The following is a 27,512-nucleotide window of genomic DNA, read 5'->3' as shown; positions in this document are numbered from 1 at the left end:
CATATAGACTAGGCATACTGGCCAGAAAGACCTACGTACGCACCTGTCTCTACCGATAAAGTGCCGAAGAGAAACATGGACTACCGTGATTAACCTTTTTCACATTTTACTGAGAAACCACTCAGGTCCCTTTGCTTCCAAGGCAGGCACATCATCAAGCTGAATATGCCCCCAGCTTGTAATGAGCCCCCAGTCCTTGTCCACAGTGAACCCAAAGAAAAGCCAGCATCCTGAACCCGTGAGTCATCTGAGCTGTGGAAACTCCCCATAGATGTCACATCTAGTCAATATCTGTGAAACAGAAGACGCGTGATTGGGCCACGCTAGTACAGCATGATGCTGTGGTCTCATAGCAGTGAACTGGGAAGCTGAATTAGCCAAACCAGCAGAGGACCACACAATCATCACATTAGTAGAGGTGCTTATAGGCTAGTCCAGAAGCCAAAGGGTGGGACTCCATGAAATACTGTATTAAACGAAAGAGTGTGAAGAGATTAGAGAGGGAACAGACCTATCACATGCTGAGTGGATCCCAGGCTGCAGGCAGGGAGATGCCAAGTCACTAATCTACAAATGAGCTGAGTTCCGAGGAAGCCATTTTCCCCTTAGAATATTAGACTGCAGCAGTCCCCATGTGTTTTTGCAAAGCCTCTGTGCTTTTCAGACTGACTGCTCATTTTAACTTGGCCCAAGCAGCAGCCCCAGTCTGTTCATTCTGGCATGAATCAGGTGAGAATGAATGATAATGGCCCCTTACTGACTACAGTAGCAAGAGTTCTTTAGAAAATACATCACAATTTGAAAGGGACCAGCCTACACCTTGCCAATACCAAGCAGGGCAATTATTTCTGCATCTCAATATGGGGTTCCAACTCTCAGCCCAGATACAGCAAATGCTCCGTTCCACGATACGTAAGAGGAGGAGAATGATAACTGAGTCGAGGCCCTTATGATAACCTGAGGAACTATTACGACTCTCGCTTTATCCATGAGGGACTGGAAGCCAATAAAAAAAATGAAGTTTTGTAATTGGTATTACATAAGTCAGAATAAATTCAGTTACAATTGTTAGGTAACCAGTTTTGGCTCATGGAACTGGAGAGTTGAAAGACAGAGCTTACTCAGATCCAGCTGGAGTCAGGATGTAATGATGGATAGAAATCAGAGCTCAGGGACAGGCTGAGCTCAGCCTCGCTCTATCTTCAATTCTTTTCCTTTTGGCTTGGAGACACATGGTAACTGAAAGGTCTAGTGTCCTGGAGTTATATGCCCCAGACTCATCTAGTTACTTCATCTAATAGGAAAGTTTATCACAAATCAAGAACCCTATGTCTGACCCTTTTTGGCCTGAGTCCTGTGCCTACCTATGAAAGAATCACCAGGTGAGTTATATAGTTCCTTGGGTATGGGACAGGCGACACATCTTGCTCACGAACACCCCACCTTTAAATTAATGCCCCAATGCCACCATCTTGAAATATCTAATGATTTATTAATAGGGACTCTGTAGTTATCTTGCTATGGACTCTGCAAATTTTGGGGTCTCATGCTCAGGAAGAGGGAGTAGTTTAGATTATCAAAGCTCACTTTAGAAGTGAGATGCATATGAGCCTTGCTCAACCAGTAACCCACAACTCATCAATGGGTGCTCCAAGAAGAGAAGTTCTGCTCACTGACAGGAAAATGGGTGCTAATGAACAAGGACTATAAATATGGGGGATCCCACAACAGACTCTTGTATAGAAGCCTTTGCTGCTGTCTTGGTCTTGGAATGATTGACATATCTTGTTACTCACGTTTGCTGTAGGAGGTGAAACTGTACCAGCATAACTTGAGTCATATGCAAATAAATGTTTTTATTTTGCAAGGAATCAAAATCTTTACAACATTGTTTCTCAGTAGACCTCCCTCTATTTGTTTGCTACCAAATCCCCACTTTGTACAAAGCCACTGTCCTGTAGTGGCTTAGTAAAACACTAGGCCTATACAGACAGTTGGTGGTCACAATGTTCATAAATAACGGTTGAGAATATACCCCCTCTCTGACTAGACCACCTCTCTACACATGGTACTGACTTTTGTCCTTAAAGAAAGTTAGACTATTTCCCACTTGTTGCCCCCTCTGCCTGAAACTCAGCATTTCAAAGCTAAATGCAAACTTACCATTGCATTTCTTAGAAAATATCCACAGGGCAGTTCCAGTGACATTAGGCTGGGCCTTTTGATGGTTCGTGTATCACTGCTTCTCAAATTCCTCCTGTGGAATGGAGGTTCCCTGAGATGCTCATGAAAGGCCTTCCAAGGCTTAACAAACACAACATGCTCAACCTATCTCAGATATTTCAAATGATGTCAGAAAACTGCATAGCACTCCAATCCTAAAAGGTCTTACCAGTGAAGAGGTTGGTTTAATTTGATAGACCGCAGCCTTCCACGGTGCATTTAAAGCACAAGGTGGGAAACACTCCCTTGGATCTCCCCTACAAGTTTCTGATGAAACAAATCATCTTCTTTGGGTGATATGCATAACTTTATGAGATTGTAGAACACACCAAAAAGATGTATAACTGTGTGGTGGTCAGAGCAGAAATCATTGCAAAGTTTGTACGTGTAGTTAAAAAATTGGGGACTGGCATGATTCAGCAGGTAAGCAGGCTGCTGAGAAGCATGACACTTGAGTGCAATACCCAGGACCCACATGGTGGTGGGCGGAAAGAAGCAACTGATCTTCAGAGGCACACGACTCTCTCTCTCTCTCTGTCTCTCTCTCGTGCTGTCTCTCTGTCTCTCTGTCTCTGTCTGTCTCTGTCTCTCTCTCTCTCTCTCACACACACACACACACACACACACACACACACACTAAATTAATTGGAGAACATAATGCATGGTTTACTTCCTAAAGTGTCTCAGAAATAAGTATGGGCTTTGCAACACTCCAGCTCGCACAGAGTGGTGCTGTCTGCAGTATAGAGCATGGTGCTGTGTTTTCTGAACCTGTGTCTGGTCTTTGTGGAACAGGAGCCATGATAACTAGAAGAGACCACTGATTTAGCACCTACCCCACCATCAACAAAGCTTGAACTGAACTAATGGTGCCTCGTGTAGTCACTTTGCCACACCAAAGCCTGGGCCACCTTCTCTGAGACGGGAGTAACTCATTGACCCTTCAGTATAACTGACAACCAGGCTAAACCCTCATTGTTTTGTTAAGGGTGTCTGCTAGAATATATGGGTACAATTAAACCCCTGCCTTACTGTTGATGGGGGAATGTCACTTTACCTTGATGCCACAGACACCTCTCCTATAATCCCAACTGTGACAAATGTATTCCCACTCAACCCCAGACACTCACAGGCCATGACACTTTCCTGTTTCTTCCACCTTGTTAGAAAGTTGAAAGCTGGACCACAAATATCAAGGCCACAATCCCAGCATCCCTGCCAACCCCACTGGCTGCTTTGGAGTTTCTTTCTCATCTGAGGTGGAACCCCTGATGTTAGCTCTCACAGTGCTCAGGGCCCTGCAATCCCCTAATGGTGAGACAGGGAGGCCTCAGGCAGGTGTGTGAGTGTGGCAAGGTATGGCAGGATTCTTCCAGATGGCTAAGAGCCCACACCAGGTGTTCTCAGAAGCCTTTGTTCTACCTCTTTCCAACTTTCTGGTTATTACCAGGACCTCTAAGGGGAGCAACTTCCAGGAGAAGTAATGAGAGTCTGTCCCTCTTTGTTTCTGTTATCTGTGCTGTTTCTAGGCCCTTCTTGACTTGGCCGGGCCTGGCTGCCTTGGCCACACCCTCCATGTCTCTGGCCTGGTCTCTGTCCAAAATGACTACGTTTGAGGATAACCGAATATTTTAATAATTAAAAAAAAAGTACTCAGGAAAAAAGTTTAAGATTCCATTTTCCACACTTCAGTATCAAATCCTAAGTAACACAGAGCCAAAACTTAAGCTTGACAAAAGGAGCTTTTCATACCACGAAGGAGGCAGAGTCATATTCATTATAGAAGTCCCCACCAAGCCCTTTAGAAACCAGGTCATGTTGTACAGTTCTCACCCTGCAGAGGTGCTCAGGCGCTGGTAACCACCCAGGATATTTTATCACTCTGCGTCCTCAAGCTAGGCATTGGATGGGGAAAACAGTCTGGAAACAAAATTAAATAGTTTTAGATCTAATTTTACCAGGCCGAACGAGGCTGCAGATTGATTTTCATGGAGTCTAATAGAGAGCGGCACCACGCCGCCCTTCTTGTAGAAAATCCATCTCCCGCACTGTGCTTTTTTTTACTTACTTGGCTGTTCACAAGAAGTAATAAGAAACTAATATTTTACAACGCAGCGTTCCACTCAGTAAACGGTCTTTCGCTTGAAAGCTGTTGTGGATGCTTAAGTTCAGTTTCAGTTTTGTCTCTGGAAAATGCCTGGGTTTGATGGGAAAACTTCGGCCAGGCCTCCACTCTTCTCTTTATGTACATGGGTACACACACACACACACACACACACACACACACACACACACACACACACACATGTGTGTGTGTATGCAAGTGTGTGTACAAGGTATGCACACACACTTGGAGACCAGAGAATAACCACTGGTGTCAGCTTCAGGAAGGCTACCCACCTCCTTGGAGTGTAGGTTCACTTGATGGCCCGGAGTTCACCAACTAGCCTAGACTGGCTGGCCAGTGAGCCCCTGGAATCCACTTGTCTCTCCATCCCCAATATTAGGAATGCAAGCGTGCTGCAACACCTGGCATTCTTATGTAGGTTTAGAGGATAGAATTCGAGTCCTCATGCTGGCAAGGCAAGCATTTTACTGAGTGATCTAGCCTGCCAGCCCGGAACTCACAAGGCAAGCATTTTACTGAGTGATCTAGCCTGCCAGCCCGGAACTCACATTTTCCATCTTACCACATGAGCAATGCTTTAGATCTTGCCTAGAGGAGAAATCCAAGGCCGCAGGTGGGAAAGACGTACCTATGTGTCCTTTTGCTGAGTCCTCTCGCACCACCATCACCTTGGCATTGCACAACAACTAAGCCTGAGTAGTCCTCCTTCCTCAAACTCTTTCTGTTGTTCATTGGCCTGAGTATTGGTATGTGGAACCCAGGGCCTTGTATACACGAAACAAGCACTTTCCCTTTGAGCTCCAGCCTTGGCCCCTCTTTGTTTTATTTTTACCTTTTATTTTGAGTTCCCTGGCTGCCCTAGTAGCCCCTGAACTCATGATCATCCTCTACCAAGTTCCCAAGTACCTAAGCAGGCTTGCCACACCGCGCCTGGCTCTTGGCTCTTCCTCATCCTCAAAGACAGACACAAGTAGTACAAGCACCAAAATCTGCACATGGTCCAGTGACTCTTGAAGCAGTGGGTGACTTTAAGTTGTACACAAAATGTATTACCTTGTCTTGGGCACAAAGACAAACACCTCCTCTTGATGACATCCACTGAACACCACAGTGGCCTCCTTCATTGACACCCTGAGGACAGTCAACCATTGGGTTTTGGGTTTGGTTTCTTCCTCTTCTTCACTGCAACCTACAGTTCTAATCAAGCAACATAGGTAAATCTTCTAACACACACACACACACACACACACACACACACACACCAATTCACCTAACATGCCTTCAAATAACAATACAGTAATTTTTAATATAAGAAAGTGAATATTCGCATGAGCGTTGATATGGTTGTCAGCCTAGCACAAGAATCTCCTGCAGAATCTTCATGATGCTTCCTTATTCTATCTGAGCATTTGTTAGCAACTTCATGGGAAGCTGAGAGGCAGAGAGACCCCAAGCTACAATAGGGTTGGGTGACCTTGGAAACTGACGGGAATTCAAACACAAAGCAGAAAAATACTAAACTGTAATAAATACCAGTAGCTAGGAGAAATAACTTTGTTGTCTAACACTCTGTTAAAGAGCCATTTGTCTGGTGCCTGCTGAGTTCATATATGGTCTCATCTGCAAACCTTAAAAGGCAACACTGTCACCCTTCTCCATTCATTCAAGTTACAAAGAAGTTTCTAAGAGAACGTATTCTTGTGAAGCACTTTCACTTTCTATGCTGTAACCATAAGAACAATACCATAGAATCTTTACAGCGGGATGGGTGTCACTGCAAACAGTGACATGGATCCAGTTCACATTGGCAGACCATGTGGGTGGAAGCTGAGTAATCTTCCTTTATGCATATGATGTTAGCCTCCATGTATGTCTGTGTACCACAAGCATACAGTGCCTTCAGAAGCCAGAGAAGAGCATTGGAAGCACTGGGAGTGGAGTTACAGATGGTCAAGTGGCAGGAACAGATCCCAAGCTCTCTGGAAGAGTAGCCAGCACCCTTAATTGCTAAACCATTGCTCCAGCCCTAGAAATAATGTTCTAGTGTTTAGAGGGAGGTTCCTGCCTCAGCAACCAATGACTAGGAGTCCTCTTAGATCATCTTATATCCTTCACTTGCCTCTTGGGATTTGTCTCTGCATTTGGTGAACATTTCTTGTGGCCTGTTGAATGGTGAAATCCATACTTAGTTCTAGGCAAGGATTTAAAAGAAAAAAAAAACGTGTATTTGGGAAACAGGGCTATACCCTTGGATTCTCCCTGGAAAACTCTTACATGTTTCTCTAATAAGCCACAGTCCCCAGCACGTCCTTAGAGACAGAATCACTGGCCTTTCCTTAGCCGCACTTCTGTACACTGTGTTGTGATTGCAAGAAGGACTATTCTTCCCAAATATAAATTTAGGTTTTCATGGAAACTGAGGCACTCCAAACAACAACAGAGTCTACTGTGTTCTCTGAGAATCATAGGAAGGTATTAGCACAAAGACTCTTCCACATCCATCACCATGCCTGAAATTCCACCATGAAAACTGTATCTGTTAATTAATTGTTTCTCCATCTATTGTAAGTATCTCAAGGGGGAAACAGAGAATAATACAGTTTATGCACGCTCTTGTCTTGTTCTAGAACTACATTTTGAAGATGTTAAGGGTAGCATGGAAGGCTCTCCTGGATGGCGAGGTTGAGGAGTTTCTGGAAGGGAATCCTGAACTCCTTAGGGAAAGAGTGCTGTGAACTTCATCTTAGAGAGAAAAGTCACCACAGAACAGGAGCGGCCAGGAAGGACCAAGAAACAGATTTGCTTCATTCCTAACCTTTCTCCACTTGAAATTTTAGCTATCTTGGGCAATATAATATATATCATATTAATACTAATATAATATATATTATATATATAATATATCATATTAATACTAATATAATATATATTATATATAATAGTCTATATAGTTGCACATCTACTGAGCACTGAAAAGAAAACCATGTTCAACACTGAGATGTGGTAAAATAGCAAGACAGATAAAACTTCTTGTCCTCTGATGCCTGTATTCTGATTGGGAGAGATAGGCATTTGATGAACAAATATAACATATAGTGCTAAACTTAGTGGTAAACGCTGTGGCTAAAATCAAGCAAAAACAGTGCTGGTCTCTATTCTTATGTCATATGGGTACTGAGCACCCAAAACATCTGAGCTGAATACATAAAAAGTGGCTACTTCTCCCTTCAGTTAAAACAGCTCAAACTTAACCCTGGACAGGTGTGAAGAACGGCAGGTGTACCAAGTGACAGAGAGAGACAAAGGGAAGGAACAGGGGCCATCTCATGCTCTGGAGGGCTGTTTGTGTGAATAGGTAAGCCACAGCACATGTGGCTCTTTTACACAAGAACAGAGAAAGGCTGCTCTGAGCTTCTGATTTTGCTCTGGAATAACCCCAGGAAGAGAATCAGAAGCATGCAACACCAGTCTATTAAGGAAGTTCAAAATGGTAAATAATCATTTCCATACATTAGCTAGAAGTTCAATCTAAGAGAAGTAATTCAATTTAGACTTGCAAATTCGGGTACTAACACTTTGACCTGCTCTATAAACAATGACCCTCGTGGTCATTGCTCCACTTTTAGTTATTAGAATGTCTAATCCCTACAGGAGATGAGACAGTTGCCAAATTTCCTACAGCGCTGAAGAAGAGCAATGTTGACACTAACTGAAGTTAAGGGAAAGTAAGGTGACTTGCTGGGAGGTTTTGTGCCTTACTTCTAATAGTCAAATGAGCTCAATTCAGTACCTGAATAAAATTGCTGTAGAAAGTAGAATAAAGAGAAACCCTATATCCAGTTGGCTTCAGAAGTGTAGAAATGGGAGAAATATCTACAAGAAGACAAGATAAGAGATCTTGTGAGATGCAATGAGAGGTAGGTCGGACTTTATAACCATATAGAGCTAATGACTAGCAACACATTTGAGTTTTCATCATATGCCAGACACCATGTCAGGTCCACACCTCAGTTAAGTCATACACCAACCCTGTGACATAGATACTGATGATTACGGTGATGATGGTGATCATGATGATGATGGTGGTGGTAGTGATGGTGGTGGTGGTGGTGGTAGTGGTGGTGGTGATGGCCATGATGGTGGTGGTGATGGTGATTTGTGCTGAAATTTAAGGAGGTTGGAAAAATTGGGCAAGGTCTCACAGCTTGTACATGAATTGAAACCCAAAACTGCTTCAGTGGTTCAAAACCAAGACTTGCCTTGACCCTTAGAGAGAGACAGTCTCACTGGGAAATAACATATAGAGGAAATTATTTTCTATTCTAGGAGCCTGTGGTAATAATTAAGATCAAGGTGGGAGGTGTGTTGAGGGAAATCAGAAGGATGAGTAAGAGCCAGGAAAGACCTCATGTCCTCACAGCTTCCCAATTCTCTTCTCTAAAATATTAAAAAAAAATGTATGAAGCAAAACGTTTAATAACATGCACCCAAGACCATCTAAGATGTCAGAGGCAAAACATGTGGCAAAGATGGCCACCTAGTCACTCATTAACCACAGAGGAGTTTACCATCCAGTTTTTGCATTAGGCTTCATTTCAAAGCAGAATCCTCAACCATGGGATTTCTGAGAGCTAAGTTTAGAAAAGATGGCTTAAGTTTGAAGAATAAAGGGAATCTGTGTGTAGTTTCCTTTCATCTAACTATGGCCCAAACTCTTTTTAAACAGGGTCCTTTTCATCTGTGTGTGTCCTTAACCATCATAAGAGGTAATTTCTTTGCCTACATGGCGCCCTTCCTCTTCAGAATTTATACTATTCTTCATAGGAAGCAAATCTCACCACCACCAGACTTGCTTCAAGCCTACAATGTTCTATTAGCATTTCACAGTTGGCCTCAACATCACTATATGGAAAATAGAACCCCGGAGGACATATCTCTGCTCTGTTCAGCTCCTCTGTTGCTGCTCACCTTGGACTCCTTCCTCACCCAGCAGCAATAACTGACAATGTAATTCCAAGGGCACCATGCTATCTCCTGTTTCCTAGACTTCTGCATTGCCTTCACTGGAGAAGAGTGATTTAGGCCACACATGCAAGCACAGAGAAGCTTGATATTAAGAAATTGTTGCAAAAAAATGTAACAATTAATGATGATGGTGTAATGTAATGTTATGTAACAACATAATGATAGCTTGGTTAATGAATTAAGAATTGAAGATATGCCCATTTAACACAAGAAATAAGGAAAATAGACAAATAGAAGTGACCCAAGGGTTTCTATTTTGGACCTTCTGTAAATGACATTAAGTGGGTCAAAACACACAGAACATATTTGGTTTGAACACATAGGATCATGTACCTATAAAACTAGAGATTAAAACGTCTAGTAGGAAGTAAAGAAAGGCTTTAAAATCATAAGAGCATAAGAGGTTAAATAATAAATACAGTGCCTCTGGCCACTGTCATCAAATGAGAACCTTGTTCACAAGTAGGGTGACCTTATGTTGTATTTTTCAAACTAGGACAGTTATGAGTTGAAGTGATGCTATTAAAGATCAGACTGGAGTGTCAGGACAAACTGGGACAGATCAAGACGTTCTGGGGCAGACTTTACCTTGTTCCTAGAGTGTATGCTAAGTGAAGCAGGGCAAAGGGGACATCACTGAGAAATCATCATCCAAAATCCACAGCCATGTGAGGCACTGTGCCTTTTATCCAACAGTGAGATTGAGCACATTAATGAAAAATTAAAAACACTTGCAAGCCAGGGAGGAGTGGTGGGTTCCCACAAGTTCTGGGTCTTGAGAAATATGCTCTATCATGGTGCAAGGAATGCAGAATTGGAAGGTCGTGGACCACAGACGTGGTTTGCTATTCTAGGTCCATTTCAAGGATAGCAATACGCAGTGTACTTCTCAAAAGGCCACGTGAAGGAGCAGAAGAGAGAGCTCAGTTAGGAAAGGGCCTGCCTCGCAAGCAAAAGGACCTGAGTTGGAGCTTCAGAAATTATGTTTAAAAAAGGAAAAAATGGCAGATGTGGTGGTTTTCTCAGGATGAGATAAACAGAGGCGCCTAGATCCCTAGGGTTTGCTGGCTAGCCAACCAACCAGCCAGCCTTCTTTGTGAGATCTAGGCCAGTTGGTCAACTTGTCTCAAAAGAGAAAAAAGGAAAGAAGGAAAGGAAGGGAGGGAGGGAGGAAGATATGGAGGGAGAAGGAGGGAAGGAAGAAAGGAAGGAAGGAATGAACAAACAAACAAATAAGCAAAGGTAGATAGCACCTGAGAAAAAGCAGCCATGGTCATCCCCTGGCTTACACACACACATGTAACTGCACACACATAAGAACATGCAAACTCCATTCTCTGCCACTGGATAAGATCAAGCATAGTAACATGTAAGTGAGAGGAAGCAATGTGGTGAGCCTCCAATACAAAGACTAAATGCCCATGAAACTTCCCCAAGAGCAAACAGTCCCTGAATAGAAAGAACCACTTACGAGGGTAGAGATGGATACAGAGAAGCTACAGAGCTAAGACCTTTAAAGCTGTTAAAAGTCCAGGCCCTCTAGAGCAGACAGAAACTTTGCTCCGAGTCTAGAGAACAACTAACTGTGTAGCACGAAGGTAGCGAACACCAGGATGTTCTCCACAGTGACAAAAACTTAGCAAAGGAGAGACATAGATAGACGTGTGGTGAGGAAGGCTGGGTGCTCATGTCGCTATGTGTTTCAGTGCTTGAATAAGAGTTTACTAGATAATAAAAAGACATCTCATTACAGAATTTAAGGAATGTGCTGTAGGCTGTGTAAAAACTTTCCAAATGACTAAATCACTTCAGGATGCATTTGCTGTATGGGTGCAGGAGGCACTTGAAGGAGAAATAACCCTGCAGAACCTCCATCCCTTTAATTTTAATTACTTGAAGAATAATTCGAGCCACTTGCTCTCAAGTCTCATGTGAGGGTTTGAAATGGTGCGACAACTGAGCCCTTGGGCCTCGTGACACCATCTGTTCAATGATAAGGTCCTTTCAGTGTATGTGTGTGTGTGTGTGTGTATGTGTGTGTGTGTGTGTGTGTGTGTGTGTGTGCATGTGTGTAGAGGCCAGAGGATAACCTGCCGAAGTCATCTCTCTGCAAGGTCTTCAGGCTTGTGGCACACACACTTACCTTCTAAGCTATCTCACTAGCTCCGGCGTGGTTATTGTAGATAGAAAGTAAGTAGAAAGAAAGAAGAAAAGTAGTCTCCAACCATGTCAGGCTTGGTGCCAGTAGGTTGGGCCCTGTAATCCATTTATCGTGAATTCGTAACCTTCAAGTCAGCAGTGAAGCCAAGGAGCCTACAGTGGTACCCACATGTAAAAGTTGCCTGAGGATGCCAAACTCAAATGTAGAGGATGATGTCATGCCATACATACATTTCTAAAAACATCCATTCCCATATAAAATGAGGAAATTATTTAGAACATCGCAAAGCCATGTGAGTAGTGCCTTGGCACATCATTTAGAAAACTTTAAGCCTCCAAGTGAAGTGTGAACGTATACCTTGAGAATCTTTTCCTAATTTAAACACATTTTCCTGCAAAGATTCACCTTCCCCTGTCAATCATTTGTCAGACCATCTGTATCTTTGCCCATTTTTCACATCTGGAAGAGTACATGAAACAATCTGGTGTCTTCTTGTTCATATGGAGGCTTTCCCCCTATTTCTAAAAATAAGCCAAAGTTCATGAAAATGTGCTTCAAGCCAAGTGTGCCCTTGCGGCCTTGGAAGCTTTTCACAGCATGGCAATAATTGGTCCAAAACCTACTAGTCACGTGACTCCATGTTGACAGAAGAAGATGCTGTGAGAAAAAAAATGCGTTAAAAATGAAAGAATATTTTATAAAACAGCTATGTATTTTGCCACGTAAGAAACCAATAGCTCTGTTTCTAATGCCTGTGGAAAAGGTTGTTTTGTGGGGGCTAGTGGTGTAGCTAAGCCACTAGGCTACTTGTTTGGTATGCACAACACTCTTGGTTCTTTCCCCAGCACTATATTAAATCAAACATGATGGCACATATCTGTAATACCAGCATTTTGGAGGTAGAGGTCAGGGGACCAGAAGTTCCCAATAATACTCAGCTACATGACAAGCACAAAGTCACTTGGGATATGTGGAACCCTGTCTGAAAAACACAAGTTCTGTTTCTGTATGCATGGCTCCTAAAAGCCCCAGCAGGACCAGAAGCTTACTGCACCTTCCGTGTAGGATTGCTTCCTACAAGAGTTACACTTTGAGTCTTAAATGTACCCTCCTCAGGCCCAGGCTCCTGTCTTGAACACCTGTTCCTGAGCTGATGGAGCTCGGTGATGGACAGTGATACAGGTTAAACACAGTGAGTTTGGAAACTCTGAGGAAGAGCAGGCACCATGCGAGTAGTCACAGAGCTGGGGGCTCATGACTGAATTGGCTGTGTCATGTCTAAACAATGGGTTTCACTGCCCTTCTGTGCTCTTTCATTCCTCCTACCCCCTCTTCTGCGGTGTTCCCTGCGCCTTTGCGTGGGAAGAGTATTTCAGCTGGCAATAGATGCACTGTGTCTAGCTGGAGGTAATGAATGGATCATCCACATCTCTTTATTTATGTATTGGTTACCCTTGAAACAATCATGGAGGCAAGTATAGTGGATCTGGGTCTGAATGACTTTCTCCGTCTCTGTTTCTCTCCCTCCCTCCCTTTCTCTCTGTTTCTCTCTTTCTCTCTCTGTCTGTTTCATTCTTCCTCCCTCCCTCTCTGTCGATCTCTCTGTCTCTGTCTGTCTCTGTCCATCTGTCTCTCTGTCTGTCTCTGTCCATCTGTCTCTCTGTCCATCTGTCTCTCTGTTCATCTGTTCATCCATCTCCTCTCTCTCTCTCTCTCTCTCTCTCTCTCTCTCTCTCTCTCTCTCTCTCTCTCCTCCACTAATCATCTCTTTAACACTCCAGAGTTTCATTGATGCCTCTCTCTCTGAGACTCCCAATTTAAACTCTGAACCAGCGTTATTCTCTCAAGTTTCCATATTCATAGAAATGGAGACCTCTCCAAACTCATTTGAGAAGTTCAACTAAGATCCTCACTCACAACTCAGAACCCTCACACATGGTGTTACTCCTGCTTAGAACTCACATCCTGTGAGAGACTGTTCGCACTCAAAACCTCTACTACAGTGGTTCTCACACTTCCTAACACTGCAACCCTTTAATACAATTCCTTATGTTGTAGTGATCCCTGGCCATAAAATTACTTTGTTGCTATTTTCATAACAGTAATTTTGCTGCTGTTGTGAATTGTACTGTAAATATCTGATACGCAGGATACCTGATGTATACTTGTCTGTATACATCATCTACTCGGTCTTAACTTATCAGTTACTTCCTAAAATTTGCTTCCCTGAGAACATAGGTCTCTCTGCATCATCCTGTCAGTGACTGAATTTGAAATCATTCGTTTAACTCTGCAAATGTTTTCAGGAAAGCAAAGCTTGTGGAAGAACGTACTGGCTAGCTACAGCGGCTGTAACAATACATACCAGTTGGCTTAAATCGGAGGAATTTGTTGCCCCACAATTCTGAAGACTGAAGCTTAGATCAAGGTGTTGCCAGGGGTTGGATTCCCCTGAGCTCTCTCTTTCTGGCTTGCAGATAGCTGCCCCCCACCATGCTGACCTTACCCCAGTCATCTCCAAACAGAGTCCCCCTTCCAAGGAACTAAGTTTTAAGACCTGTGAATTGTGAGGATACAACTGAACCCGCACAAAAGCTCACTGTGTAACAGCACTCCAGTCTGGTCTCCTGTTTGATCGGATGCTCTCAGTAACCAAACACCCAAGTTTTATGCATCTCTGAAATCGTCAGAAGATATCTCCTCCCTGCAATCTCCAAAAAAGATATCAAATCTTCTTGTGTTTTAAAAACTCAGTGCTGACCCAGAGTCCTCTTAAAAGCTGCTGGAATCGCTTTGCGTTGCTTCATGGGACAGGAGCTTTAAAAACAACACTTGAAAGTTCCTAAAAGTATGTAAGATAAGACCCTTTGCCTTTCTTCTGAAATGCCATTCCCTTCTCCCACCTGCATGCAGGTTAATTAGTTTCCTGACTCTGAGGGTGGCCCACGTGTTCCTACTTATTTGAGGTTTTATTTAGATTGGAGCAGTATTTACTTAAACACGTACCTGCATTCCCTCAGAATGTACAGTTCTGAAAAAAAGTGGGTCAGGCTTGAGGGAGGCCATCTGTCAGAGTGTGTTTTGGCAAAAGGAAACACAAGAACGGAACTTATAAAAGAGGCTAAGTATTGTAGCCCGAGGGTACCAACGGAGTTCTGTGGACTCCAACTGTCACCCTTCTTTTCGGGTTATGTAATTGTTCAGGATGGCTGTACTGGATGGAAACGTATGTGGCCTCCAAGGGGACGACAGGAGGACAAAAACCTCACTTCCAGTTTTCAAAATGAGGACATAACTATCACATTCACTTTATGTGTTTTTTAAAATAACCTGCCCTATTAAAGGCTTGGCGCTTCTTACAGGCAAATGGTAAGATCAAGCTCTCAGATATTTTAGCAGTGATCACTTTTCTTTAAAATTTCTGGTGTGTGTGTTAACTTTCTGTGAATGAGTTTTCTAGGTAATTGGCATGTCTGTACTGTAAGAGATTATGTTCATTTCATCCTGCTCGGTTTAAATAGAGCGCTTTGTCACAGGGGGTGGGGTAGCTCAGTGGGTAGAGAGCTTGCCTACTACCTTTTAAAGACATGAGATCCTGTCTTTAAAAAAAAGCAAACAAAAAAGAACCCCCAGGATTTTCATGCACAGATAGGTCTCAAAACTGTCCCTTATATCACCTCTGTAAATAGGCCGCAGAGGGGTGAGCAGCCATCAGGACTCTGATCTCAGCATTCAGCTTTCTAGCGATCACTTTGGCTCTCACCATCCGGACCGTCACGTGACTCTAGATGTTTCCAATAGGCTTTGTCTTTGAGATAATTGGTTGTGATGGGTTGGCTTTCTTTCTGTAGTGTCTAGGACTTTAAAAAAATATATATCTGAGTATCTACAACTGTAAAATAAACAGATAACAAAGTAAAAATGTAAATGGTGATAAAATAGGCCCCCAAGTGGATATATAATTTATCCATCCCTGTCCATACCTTCACTCAACATCTGTCATCCTGACACTTCTTTACAGATGAAATAACACACATTCCACCCTCCACTTCCCTTTTCTAGTAAACTGATACTTTGGGGATTTGGGGTATTCTGTTGTTGTTATTGTTGTTTTTCCTTGCCCAGTTTTGTTTTTAACACTTTTGACTACTGAAGTATAATTCACAGAATGTGAAAGACTGTGGTTTAGGGACACCTGCATGCTTTGCTATCTGTACTATAACTCCTGCATGCACACAGGAACCCCACAGCTTCATCTCCACAAACATGTTTTCGTCATACCATAAATATTCTCCATAAATACTCTTCCCAGCCACCCTGTAACCCAACCCCAGGGGTCACCTGATCTCACCGCAAAGCAGTTTGCAGAAACATCACATAGGGACATCACATAGGAAGGATTTTCTTTCACCACAAAGGTGTTTCGTCTGCTCTGAGATTTCTAAATGCAATCAAGTTGTACATTCTGTGCTGTGACTGCTTTTTTCTAACTCTCCCCCACACATCTAGTGCTTCAGAGACGCATCCATATCACAATGTATTTTGACGGTGCGATCCTTTTGTTCCGTTTTGTTTTGTTTGGCTCTGTGTTACTCCATCATATAAATGTATTACAATTTTTCTGTCCGTTCTGTCGACAGGCATTTAAGGTGGTTCGAATTTGGAGTCGTGATGGGTAAAGTTTCTACAAGAAGCTTTACGATATGAGTACAAACACAGATCCTTTGTGAAGGTATCTGTTTCATTTATCTTGAGTAAAAATCTAGAAATAATGTTGGTAGGTCATGGGTCGATATCTAACAGCTAGAATATCATCCAAAGGCTCCTGAAATTTGTCTAACAATATGAGAATTTGGGGCTATCCATCTGTCCTTTACCTCACGTTAGCGTTACCAGTATTTTTAAACTTGAAGCTTTGCTAAAAGGTGTGGTCTCCATTTGCACATCTCACTGCGGTTTTAATTTGCATTTCTCCGAGTTGTGATGCCGTTCAATACAACTTGGTGACTTTATTTGCAATACATTTCTATTGTGAAATTTCTGTTCAAGTATCTTGACCATTTTTAGTAGTTGGATCTTATGGCCTTCGTTATTAAGTTAGAAGGATTCTTACATTCTGGATACAAATAAACTCTGAGAACTATAAGCGCACATGATCCCAGTCTGTAGATTCCTCTTTGCTTTTAACAGTATGGTTCGTTCTTATTAAATCTTTATTTAGATGAATTCTTCTCTATAAACATTTAATTTAATCATATCATCACCCAAGCGTGTACCCTTGTGACTTCAGTCCTTTGAAATTTATTAGGACCGGTTTGATTTCTGATCAGATTATCTATCTGTGTGCTGTGAAATCCTTAGAAGAAAGTACCTACTTCTCTTGTATTCTGCGCATGCCACTGAGATCGGGATAACTCGGAGTTCTGCCTCAGCCTCTTCTACACAACCATCTCCCCTCCCTGCTTTTCCTCTCAATGGAGAGACAAACAGTAACAGCTCAATGGTTTCGTATTTGTCTACCCTTCAGTTCAGCACTTTGATTCATGCAGCTTGAAAGTCTAAGTGAAGTTCTCAAGGTTATCCTTGTAATGGTTTATTGTGACTACATCCCTTTTTAATTCCTGGGAACTTACAATAGCTGTTGTTAATTCAGCCATCCTCCTTCTGTGTGATGATGTGAGTATGTCTATGTCTGTTCGTACACACTCCTCTTCAACGCGTCTCAAGCAAACTGCTGATAGACTTCCCATTTATCCCATATGCCATCTGCTTCATCCCTCATCTTTTTAATTAACCACTCATTTTTTTTCCTGTTTTTTTTTATGCTTTATTTCATATTGTAGGGTTGTTAGTTTTTAGGTGTTTGGTTGGTTGATTTGGTCTTTGTTTTGCTTTTGGATTTCTTAGGCCTGGTCTCAGTCTATAGCCCAAGGAAGCCTGGAATTCACTCTGCAGTGTAGTGTGTGTGACCTAGGCAACCACAATCTTCCAGCTTTAGGCTCCCTACTGCTGGATTACCTGGATTACCGGCACAAGCCACTGTACCCAGCACCATTTAGTAATGTCAATGCTTCATTTTGTTTTATGTTTACTTGTTTGGTTCGTTGGTTGGTTTCTACTTTTTAGCTGTTAAATCTAGCTTTTGAGTGATAGGTTAAAATCTTTAAATATGCTTAGTCACTAAATAAGCATCTCTAATCTAATCCAGTGAGTGTTTCGTTTTAGACATTACAGTTTTGAACTTTCAATGTTTTGCTTTTAGAGTTTTACTTTTTAATTTTTGTTTCTTTACCAAGATTCCATCTACTTACTCATTATGTCCATGGTTTCTTTAAAGTTCTTTTTGTGTTTCTTTGTTTTTGAGGCAGGACCTTAATATGCATATCCCGTGTTGGCCTGGAATTTGTTATGTAGACCAGGCTGGTCTCAAACTCACAGAGATTTTTCCTAATCCCAAGATCTGGACTAAAGGTGTGTACCACTGTGCTGGGCTTCATTACAATTCTTGAAGATCCTTACACTTTCCATATAAAGCCCTTCCTGTTAACTTCAACATCATCCTACCTTACAGCTGAGCTTTTCCTGCCCGTGGTTCTGGTTTCTGGCTTCTTATGCATAATGTTACTACTATTCTTGCTCCTGTCTTCTAGACATGAAAGGATGTGTTGGTGAGAATATGGATTTAACACTGTTTTCTCGACTTTTCTTCTGGTAAGCAGTTCGTTAGTAGCCAATAAACTTGCTCATTTCAGGGATAACTAGTCCTAAGACATAACCTTTCTATGACCCCAGCCAAACATAAACTTCCACTCTACCTGACTGGAACACTTGCTTTTGTAACTCTGCAGCCTTCTGACTCTTCCTCCAGCATTAATTCTATGACCCCAGCCAAACATAAACTTCCACTCTACCTGACTGGAACACTTGCTTTCGTAACTCTGCAGCCTTCTGACTCTTCCTCCAGCATTAAGATTCCCTGAGGGGAAAGCTGTTTTCTGCCAGGATCAAACTCTCCCTTCCCTCCTGTATAGCTAAGACAGCACAGAACTCGAGCCGTGTCTGGGGTCCTGTCTCTAAGCATGGTGCTTCCTTCTGCCCTCAAACTCTGCTTGTCTTCAGGGTGCAAGCTTTGTTCTTTGTTTAGATCAGTTTGTGGATATCACTGTGGACTTTGTAGGATCTGTCTTTCTACTAGAAAAACAATTTCCCCTTCCTCAGACACAGTCTTCGTTTACTACCTGCTACCCAAACTCTGCAAATGGTCGATTCATGTAGTTTGTCTTATTTTAATGTCATTACAGTAGGAGCAAGTCATCAAGTTCTTCAGGACCAGTAACATTTCCCACCCTTATTAATGACCCTTCCTTCCTGCTCTCCCTAGGCATAGGTTTGGGATCCTGTAACATGCTCATGGGTTCTCTAATCATAACGGAAGGAGATAATGGTTCCTCTACAGCTCCCACTCTTCATTTAAAGGGAAGCAACAAGACAAACTGAACAGTTACCACATCCATCCTGCTTTTCATCGCAATGATGTCATGTTATGGCTTTGGCTTTGGAAAGTAAAGGAGGGAAAATCACTCTATTTTCTCATATGGGGATATTCCTCAGCATGGTCTGTCACAGAGTTTCAGCTAACCGTGACCATTTTTTTTATGAATACAGTGCAAGGGATTGCTTTTAGAAAAAACACAACGTAATTTTTTTCTCCTAAATATTAACCTTTATTTAAGCCTTTTAATCACAATATCATAGTCACACGACTCTATATCTTTATATGCCTTAAAATCAAGGATAACACTTTTCTCCTGGTTTTAAATGTATAACAGATGATGAAAGATAGATAGATAGATAGATAGATAGATAGATAGATAGATAGATAGATGCTATTTGAGGGATGGAGCAATGATTCCGTGACTGAGAGCATTTACTGCTCTTGCAAAAGACACAGGTTCAGTTCCCATGACTCACATAGTAAGCCATAATCATCAATAACTCAAGTTCCAGGGGATTCAATATGCTCTTCTGATCCCCAAGGGTACCTAGGGTACCTTGCATGCACATGATGGACATACATTCAGGCAAAGAAGACTTTTATACACATAAAATAATATAAAGAATTCTTCTAAAATATGTAGGATATTCAGCTACAATTTTCTGTCTTCAACATGGTGGCCATATATTTTAATCTAAGATTATTTAATGAGCTCATAAAATCATACATATTTAAAGTATATCTTGTTATGGCATAATATGTGTATACATTGTATAATTATCATAATTAGGTTAATATGCCATTATCACTTGGAGTTACCTGTGTGTGTGTATGTGTGTGTGCATGTGTGTGTGTGTAAGGACATAGAATTCATTCTCGTTAAGCTGCAAGCATTCAAAGCCTTGCTGTTACCTACAGCCACGATGCTGTTCATCAGGGAATCAGAACCTTGTCCTCTCCTACATGTAAGTTTTATGTTCTTTGATTGGCATCTCCCCCACTCCCACTCCAAACTTTTCAGGTTGCACATGTAAATGAGGTCATACAGCATGTATATTTTGTCCCCATAATTCCAACCATACAGGAGCAAATTGCCTGGATTCCTTCTTTTCCATGCTGAATGATATTCTACTGTGAGGGCGCCCCACACTTTTGTATATCCGTTCATCTCTTGGTAGACCCTTGAACTTCCATCTCCAGGCCACAGGGAAGGGACACATTTAGTCCTTGGAGGTCCAGACCTGTGAGAGGAACTCGTATGTCCACAGCAGTACACTGCTTCATGTTATCATCAGGGCAGCTCAGGATCTGTTCTTTCCCTGCACCTTTACCACCACTTGGTTTTCTGTCTTGTTTACAATAGCTGTCCTGTCGGCGTGGTATATGCTTGCATTGTGTGATTCCTTCCCCTTGCACTCCCTTAAGAACTATTGCCATTAATATTGCCTGCTCATCACCCAGTTGAGGATCTTCCTTGGAAATCTGTCTATCTATGTATAAGGCCCTTTACCTTAAACATGAACTTTAGATCAACAATAAGTACTTGTCCTGGTTTATACAGTCCTCACACAATATGGAGAATATATAGACACTGAAAAACATTCTTCAGCTGACATTCAGTTTTAACTGCATGCACTCTTTCTGTTTGATAGACATAAAAAAGAATAAACAGCAACAGCAAAAGGCAAAGACTTGAATGGATCTAAAATAGTCTTTATATATTTCACAGTTTCGCCCTGAAATAGTTTGGTATGTTTTGTGGGTTGTTTTGCTGGTATTCCGGCTTTATTAAAACAAAATTATAATTTTATTTCGAGATCCTCCAGACAAAATCATTTAAGCTTCACAGTCTTTTGTGCAGCGTTATTGGACTCACTTAATGAAATTATAACCCAAGCAAGGTATTTCATTCTGTGGGAGTAAATGAGCTTGTGCGGCGAGAGCTCAGGGGGAGCAATGCCTTCGCTGTGTTGATCCTTGTGTTTGGTAGAATGAAGGAGGAACAGGCACTTCATATTAGAGTTATTTATTGTTCTCTTTCAGTGAACACTATATTGGTGCCTGTCCCTACTGGAAACAACAGCTGTTAACAGGCTCCGAGATGAATTTCAATGTGATCTCCCCCAGCCTCAGGAAAGGTTGTCTAAAGAGAAAATAGGCTTGGCCTTGGAAGAAAAGAACAAATCCCAACCTAGGTCTGGTTGCCTGAAGGCGAAGGGCAGTTAAAAAAGCAGCAGTGAGTGTTTCCATGGGTATCTGCCCTTAGATCAAGATATACAAGCAAATGGGAATACTGGAACAGGGAGGACTCCTCTGTAATAACAGGAAGAGATCAGAAGCAGTGTTGAAGATGGTAACCCCTCTAAAACATCTTGCCCTGAGGTAAGGAAGGCAGCAGAGGAGAAGGAAAGGGCCCTGTACCGCACAGCCCTTCTTGGCTAACCCCCAAGCAGCTTAAGAGAAGATCAGAAATACCTCTGAAGCAAGTCTGCACCACAACAGACAAGTAATGGTAACACTTTCATCTGTGGTCCTTTAATAACTACAGTCCAGATTCAAAATGAAACGAGAGCTGTGCAGACACAAGGAGAACCTGTGCTGGTGCACTCTGCGAATCCAACGCTTTGAGTCTCTGGCAAACTTTCTAGAGAGTAAGCGCTGTGTGAGCAGACCCCCACAGCTTCTGCAGTATAGTTTGTTCCGTGGAAACTTCTAAAATAAGGAACGTTGACTCCTTTAATTACTCGTTTTAAAATGTGTTTCCCAATAGCACTTCCCACCTAGAATTCCTTCACCTATATGTATAAGAGGAAAACTGCCACTTGGGCATGTTGATGTATTCCAGAAATGCTAGTCTCTGGGAGGATGAGGTAGAAAGATATCAAGTTCAAGGCCAGCCTGGGCTAAAGAGATGTATATCATCCAGGACAGGAAGAGTGCAAAAAGCCAGTTGTTCCTGGGTCCCTGGAATTCCATTAGTATCAATGACACTTGGCTGTTCCCAGGATAGTTCAGGCTCTTTACCTAACCCCAACCTCTATCACCTTCTATCACCTCTACTTATATACTCATTAGGTGACAAGACTGTAGATTCAGTACACATGTGTGTGGGGGGGTGCATGTGTGCATGTATGTGTCTGTGTGTATGTATGTGTGTGTGTATGTGTTTGCTTCTCAACTTCTACTTTTTTATGTCATATTTATAACTAAAGAGCTCAGAACAAATATTCCACCAATGAGAGGGGTTGGAAGAATTCTTGCCTTTGTTGGGACAAGTCTCCTAGTTCTGGGATTGTATTACTGAATTTTGATTATTTTAGGAACTCCCTTATATGGTAAGTGTTAGCTAACTCACCTGTAAATAGATGAGATGTTTTAACCCTGAAGTCAACTATTGAAAGTTTTCAGGGATGTGGAACAAGGTCACCGAAATGCCAAAAACAAATAAATATATATGTAAAGGAAGAGAGATGGAAATCATAATTAAATTGAATGGAGAGAGGAATTTGATAAAAACGCTGTCCGAAATTCAATTTAAAAAAAAGAAATGGAACCACAATGAAGTATCTGCCGCCACTTCTCTGTCCCAACCTCTGGGTAATAACATAAGAAAGCACTGGGTTTTTCTGAAACTCGATGTCAAAAGTGCACCTCCTCTTCTTTCTCTTTCCAGACAAAGTCAGCATACTGTCAACCTTCCTCGCTCCTTTCAAGTACCTAAGTCCTGGCACCACAAACACGGAGGATGAAGACAATCTGAGTAAGCAGCCCTTCTCTTACTGAGAGATCCTCCCTGAATGTGTATGAGGGTGGGAGTGTCTTTCTCTGTCCCCTTAAAGCTATTGAGGGGGACTGGTTGGTGTTGCCAACTACAGAAGGTCCTGCTTTTACCTCAATCAGGCCATCTTCCAGAGTCCCATCCTTACCCACAGTTCCACCTTTACCCATAGTCCCATCCTTACCCACAGTTCCACCTTTACCCATAGTTCCATTCTTGCCCATAGTTCCACCTTTACCCATAGTTCCATTCTTCCCATAGTTCCACCTTTACCCATAGTTCCATTCTTACCCATAGTTCTACCTTTACCCATAGTTCCATTCTTACTCATAGTTCCATCCTCCCTCATAACCCCACATTCTCCATACTCTCATAGTTACCAGGAAACTATCACCACCCAAGGTACGAAGTCCTTACCCAAAGTCTCACCCTCACCTGAAGTCCGTCTTCAACTGCAGGACCAGAGGCACACAGACGTTTATCCTCACCCACAGCCTATGTCTACATGTAATCCCATCATTACCTGGAGTCCACCCTGACCAGCAGCCCACCCCACCTGTAGGACCAAACTCGTGCAGAGCCTTCACCCAGAGTCTTGTGGTCACATGGGATACCATCTTCCCTTGCAGTCTCCTATCCCTACAGTTGAAGTTCTGTTCCCATTTGGAACCTCAGACCCACTTGCTAGAATCCCAGCTCCCACTGCAGCTTCATCTGTATCAGATACCTCCTCGTCCCCAGTCGGGGTCTGTGAAGTCTCATACCTATTCAAAGCCTCATATCACCTAGAATCTAATCAACACCAGGAAATCTACTCTTACCTGAAATCCCAGTCTCATCCAACATCCTGTCTTCATTTGGAACATTTTTCTTTCCTGGAGCCCCATCATTATCATAAGGATAAGAAATTATCAGTAATTCGTAACCAAGAGCCCCAGGGAATATAGGAAATAAACTAATTTTCTTAGACTCTTCTCTTCTCTCTTTCCTTCATTCTCCTCTTGTAACTACGGAAAAAAATAAAGATGATTGTGGTATTATGATGTCTCAGGAATGGATTTTACAGCTCTTTAAAAAGAAAAGAAAAAAGGTTAACTAGGGAATCTTCTATCGAAACATCTCAAGTGCATGAAGTTGGAGAATAGGAGAATATTGTTCAATGTTTGGTGTTGAAGCTGGGTTAGAGAAGGGGGTCATATTCATCTCTTCTGCTTAAATCAGTAAGGAGAGCTCAGAACAGAAACTAGCAGAGAGAGAAAAGCGAAAGAGAAGGAGTCAGAGGAGAGAGAAGAAAAGAGAGAGAGGAGAGAGGAGGGGAGCACGAGGAAGGGAAGGGGAGAGGAGAACGGGAGAACTGCACACGGGAGAACTCTTACCTGTGGCATATTGTCAAGCGTTTAAAAGAGAAGGCCAAACATTTCACAAGAACACCTCTCTGAATTTAATATCACCGAACAGATGGGCTTCTTTTTCAACTAAAATGAGCTAAGAATGTGCTTGTCACGGGAAGGGGAGGAGGCAAGGTGCTGTTGATGGTTGCTAAGATAATTGGCTGAATCAAGCAAAAACACTGGCAGAGATTTCCATGGGAACTGTGATCCATGTTGTCTCCAGCCTCTATGAATCAAAACACATTGTTGTGGGTACCCTCTTCAGGCAGCCATTGATGCTTTTGGACATGGAGATTTCTTCCTGTAGGATGTCACTTTCCTCATAGCTGTAACAAATGCCAGAAAGAAGCAGCTTAAGGGAGGGAGGGTTTATTTTGGCTCACAGTTCAAGGCTGCAGAGCATGAAGTGCCTGCTTACATTGCAACCACCACAGGGAGGCAGAGAGGGATGAATCAAATACTCAACTTACCTTTACTCTTTAAGTTTAGGACCTCAGACTATGGAGTGGTGTTGCCCAAATCTAGGGAGGGTCTTCCCTCCTTAGTTAGACCAGTTCAGAAACTCCCCACAAAAGAGACCAAAATTTTTCTTCTAGATGATCATGTCTAGATTCTGTCAAACTGGCAGAGAATAGTAACCATCATATTTCCCTTCCCATAAGTAAACTTGAGAGAGTTCAAAGGTCAGGACCTGGCCAGATATTCACAATCTTCTGCTTGGATTTTTTCATTTCTAAAGGAAGACATAGAAGGTTAAGGAATGGGGCGGGGGGGGGGGGATTGACTGGGCTTAGATGTGGGCTCTTGGCCATCTCTAGGCTGCCCTCTTAGCAAGATTTGTGGTTCAAAGCAAAACCCTGACATATCATTGTGTATATCCTTTTGTGATGGTACGAATGTAAAAGTTTCCAGATCAGTCAAGTTAGGAATAACTATCTCAGAAACCTTAGAAAGGGTGAGGTTTAAAAAGAAAAGCATAGTGTATGTGCTGAGTTTATTCTGACAAAAGAGGAACTTGAACTCTTTCTGGCTCTTTCTACCTGGAGCTGCTGGGAGGCTGACTGAACCAGGAAGAAAAGAAAGGGGGGTTAGCTAGGAAACTTTGGGGAAGGGAAAGAGGGATGGATGGAGGGAGGGAGGGGGAAAGGGAGAGAGGGAGGGAGGGGGAAGGAGAGAAAAGGAGAGGAGAGGAGGGGAGGGGAGGGGAGGGAAGGGGAGGGGAGAGAAGCAAATGAATTCTAACTTTTAGAAACTCTGGAGTCACTTTTATGTAGTAACCAAAGGCCCAACATCTTAAGAAATCCAAGATCTTTGTAAAGTCAGTGCTCTTTCCAGAGTACAATGAAAAAGTCATACACATACATATAGGTACACACACCAGCAGCACCAGCACCAGCAGCACCAGCAGCAACTTCTTCTCTGGGCAGCTATAGCATGACTCGCTCCTGAGGCTGACAGGAAAGTAGAGGCCTTGTTTGGTGTTAAGGAGTTCTGCATGCATGTTCACTCTTGGGCTTGCGAGCTTGCAAACGAGCATGGAGATGTTATTGGTACAGAAAGTCACAGAGTTGAGGAAAGGCAGGGACATAAAACACAAGGAGTGCTCAATCAAGGACAGATGCAATTAAAGCCATTTTCCCCTGAAAATGGAAAAGAAACATACAGATAAAAATTATTTTAATTGTTTGTTATATTAAAATGCTTTCGAAGTGCTCTTGGGGCCTCATTGTCGATTAGTGGATTCATTTGCTTTGTGTGTGCATGCTCATGTGTGCACCTCTTCACTAAACCTGAAGTTCATGTCTCTACCAGGCTCTATCTGTCAAGCATTGTCTGGGATCTGCCATTGTCAACATCCCAGCGTTGAGGTTAAGGATGCCATGGCAGCTCCTGAATTTAACATAGGCAGTGGAGATCAAAATGCAGGCCTTCATGTTTGCATAGCAATCACGTTACCCACTACACCATCTTCTCAGAACTCCCTTTCTCTCTACATGCTGTTAATCCATTTAGAAAACTATTTTTATATGTTCATATTTGGTATGTATATGTCCACGGTACAAGTGGTATTCGTGTTCATCTATGTATGTGTGGCATGAGTGTGTTTCTCATGTATGTTTCTGTAGTCAGAGTCATATGTATAGAAGTCTGAGTACAGTCTGAGTACATATGTGCAGTATATGAAAACGTATGTGTGGAAGCGACAGTAGGAAGACAAATCTACTCTAAGCCCCATGCCTCATGCATTTGCATTCTTTGGATCTGTTGTGCTACCTGCTGCTCTAATGTAAAAATGGTTCATGCCTAACCATTTACATGCTTTCATTTTACATTCTTTCAACTGTTCAAGAATGGCTCTCAGCAGCTACCTAGATCCTGGCATTCTGGAATATATAAAAGAAAGATATTGCCTACATCTGTGAGCTTCTCCATTTCAAGAAGTTGTGCAGAAAGACAGAGAAACATGGCCAGGACACATCCAACAAACACATATTAGACTTTACATATAGAACCTTGGTTATCTAGGAGCCAATCAACAGTAGGCTGGTGTCTTAGAGTTTCTATTCCTGCACAAAACATCATGTCCAAGAAGCAAGTTAGGGAGGAGAGGGTTTATTCAGCTTACACTTCCACATTGCTGTTCATCACCAAATGAAGTCAGCAGGTCGGAACTGGAACTCAAGCAGGTCGGGGAGCAGGAGCTGATGCAGAGGCCATGGAGGGGTGCTGCTTACTGGCTCGCTCAGCTTGCTTTCTTATAGAACCCAGGACCACCAGCCCAGGGATGGCACCACACACAATAGGCTGGGCCCTCCCCCCTTGATCACTAATTGAGAAAATGCCTTACAGCTGGATCTCATGGAGGCATTTCCTCAAGGGAGGCTCCCTTCTCTGTGATAACTCCAGCTTATGTCAAGTTGACACACAAAAGCAGCCAGTACAGCTGGATCTAAACTGGGAGACCCTCGTGCAATACTATGTTTTCAAGACTTGTTTACTACCATCAGCATTCTGCCCTGAGAAGTCTTCCTTGCAACACTGAACAGAAATGTGTTCCTCTCCGCCCTCACCCCGCCCTCTGTTCAGAAGTTGAGATTTGGCCCAGATTCAATGACAAACAACTGAGACCAAGAGCTTCCTATCACTTCTGGGCTCAGACGACATCTCCTTCCCACCTCTATCTGCTTTTCCCAACATCCCAGGCACACTTGACACAGCTTCATAGGTTACTTGTGACAAGCCTTTGAAGAAGGCATCTTCTACCAGAAGCTCGATCTAACTGCCACACCCACATACAACCAGCAAAGGCT

The 27,512-nt window shown here is 42.5% G+C and overlaps 1 protein-coding gene and 1 long non-coding RNA gene across 2 annotated transcripts in view; one reads left to right on the top strand and one right to left on the bottom strand.

Moving 5' to 3' along the window:
* Adarb2 (adenosine deaminase RNA specific B2) overlaps positions 1 to 27,512 on the top strand; it is a 538,180-nt gene that overhangs the window by 329,592 nt on the left and 181,076 nt on the right. The window contains 1 exon segment of the mRNA NM_133302.2: positions 22,706 to 22,792. Coding sequence (NP_579836.1) covers positions 22,706 to 22,792 — 87 coding nt within the window.
* Positions 14,997 to 24,336, bottom strand: LOC102552293 (uncharacterized). The gene is made up of 3 exons (XR_015641321.1): positions 24,187 to 24,336; positions 23,632 to 23,817; positions 14,997 to 15,397 (listed from the first exon to the last, which is right to left on the bottom strand). It is a non-coding gene; the product is annotated as an uncharacterized LOC102552293 (long non-coding RNA).

This window comes from Rattus norvegicus, chromosome 17, assembly GCF_021556685.1.
Source record: "Rattus norvegicus strain SHRSP/BbbUtx chromosome 17, alternate assembly SHRSP_T2T, whole genome shotgun sequence".
NCBI classification, from domain to species: domain Eukaryota; kingdom Metazoa; phylum Chordata; class Mammalia; order Rodentia; family Muridae; genus Rattus; species Rattus norvegicus.
Note: the sequence above shows the minus strand (reverse complement) of the source record. Positions and strands in the feature narration are given on the sequence as shown.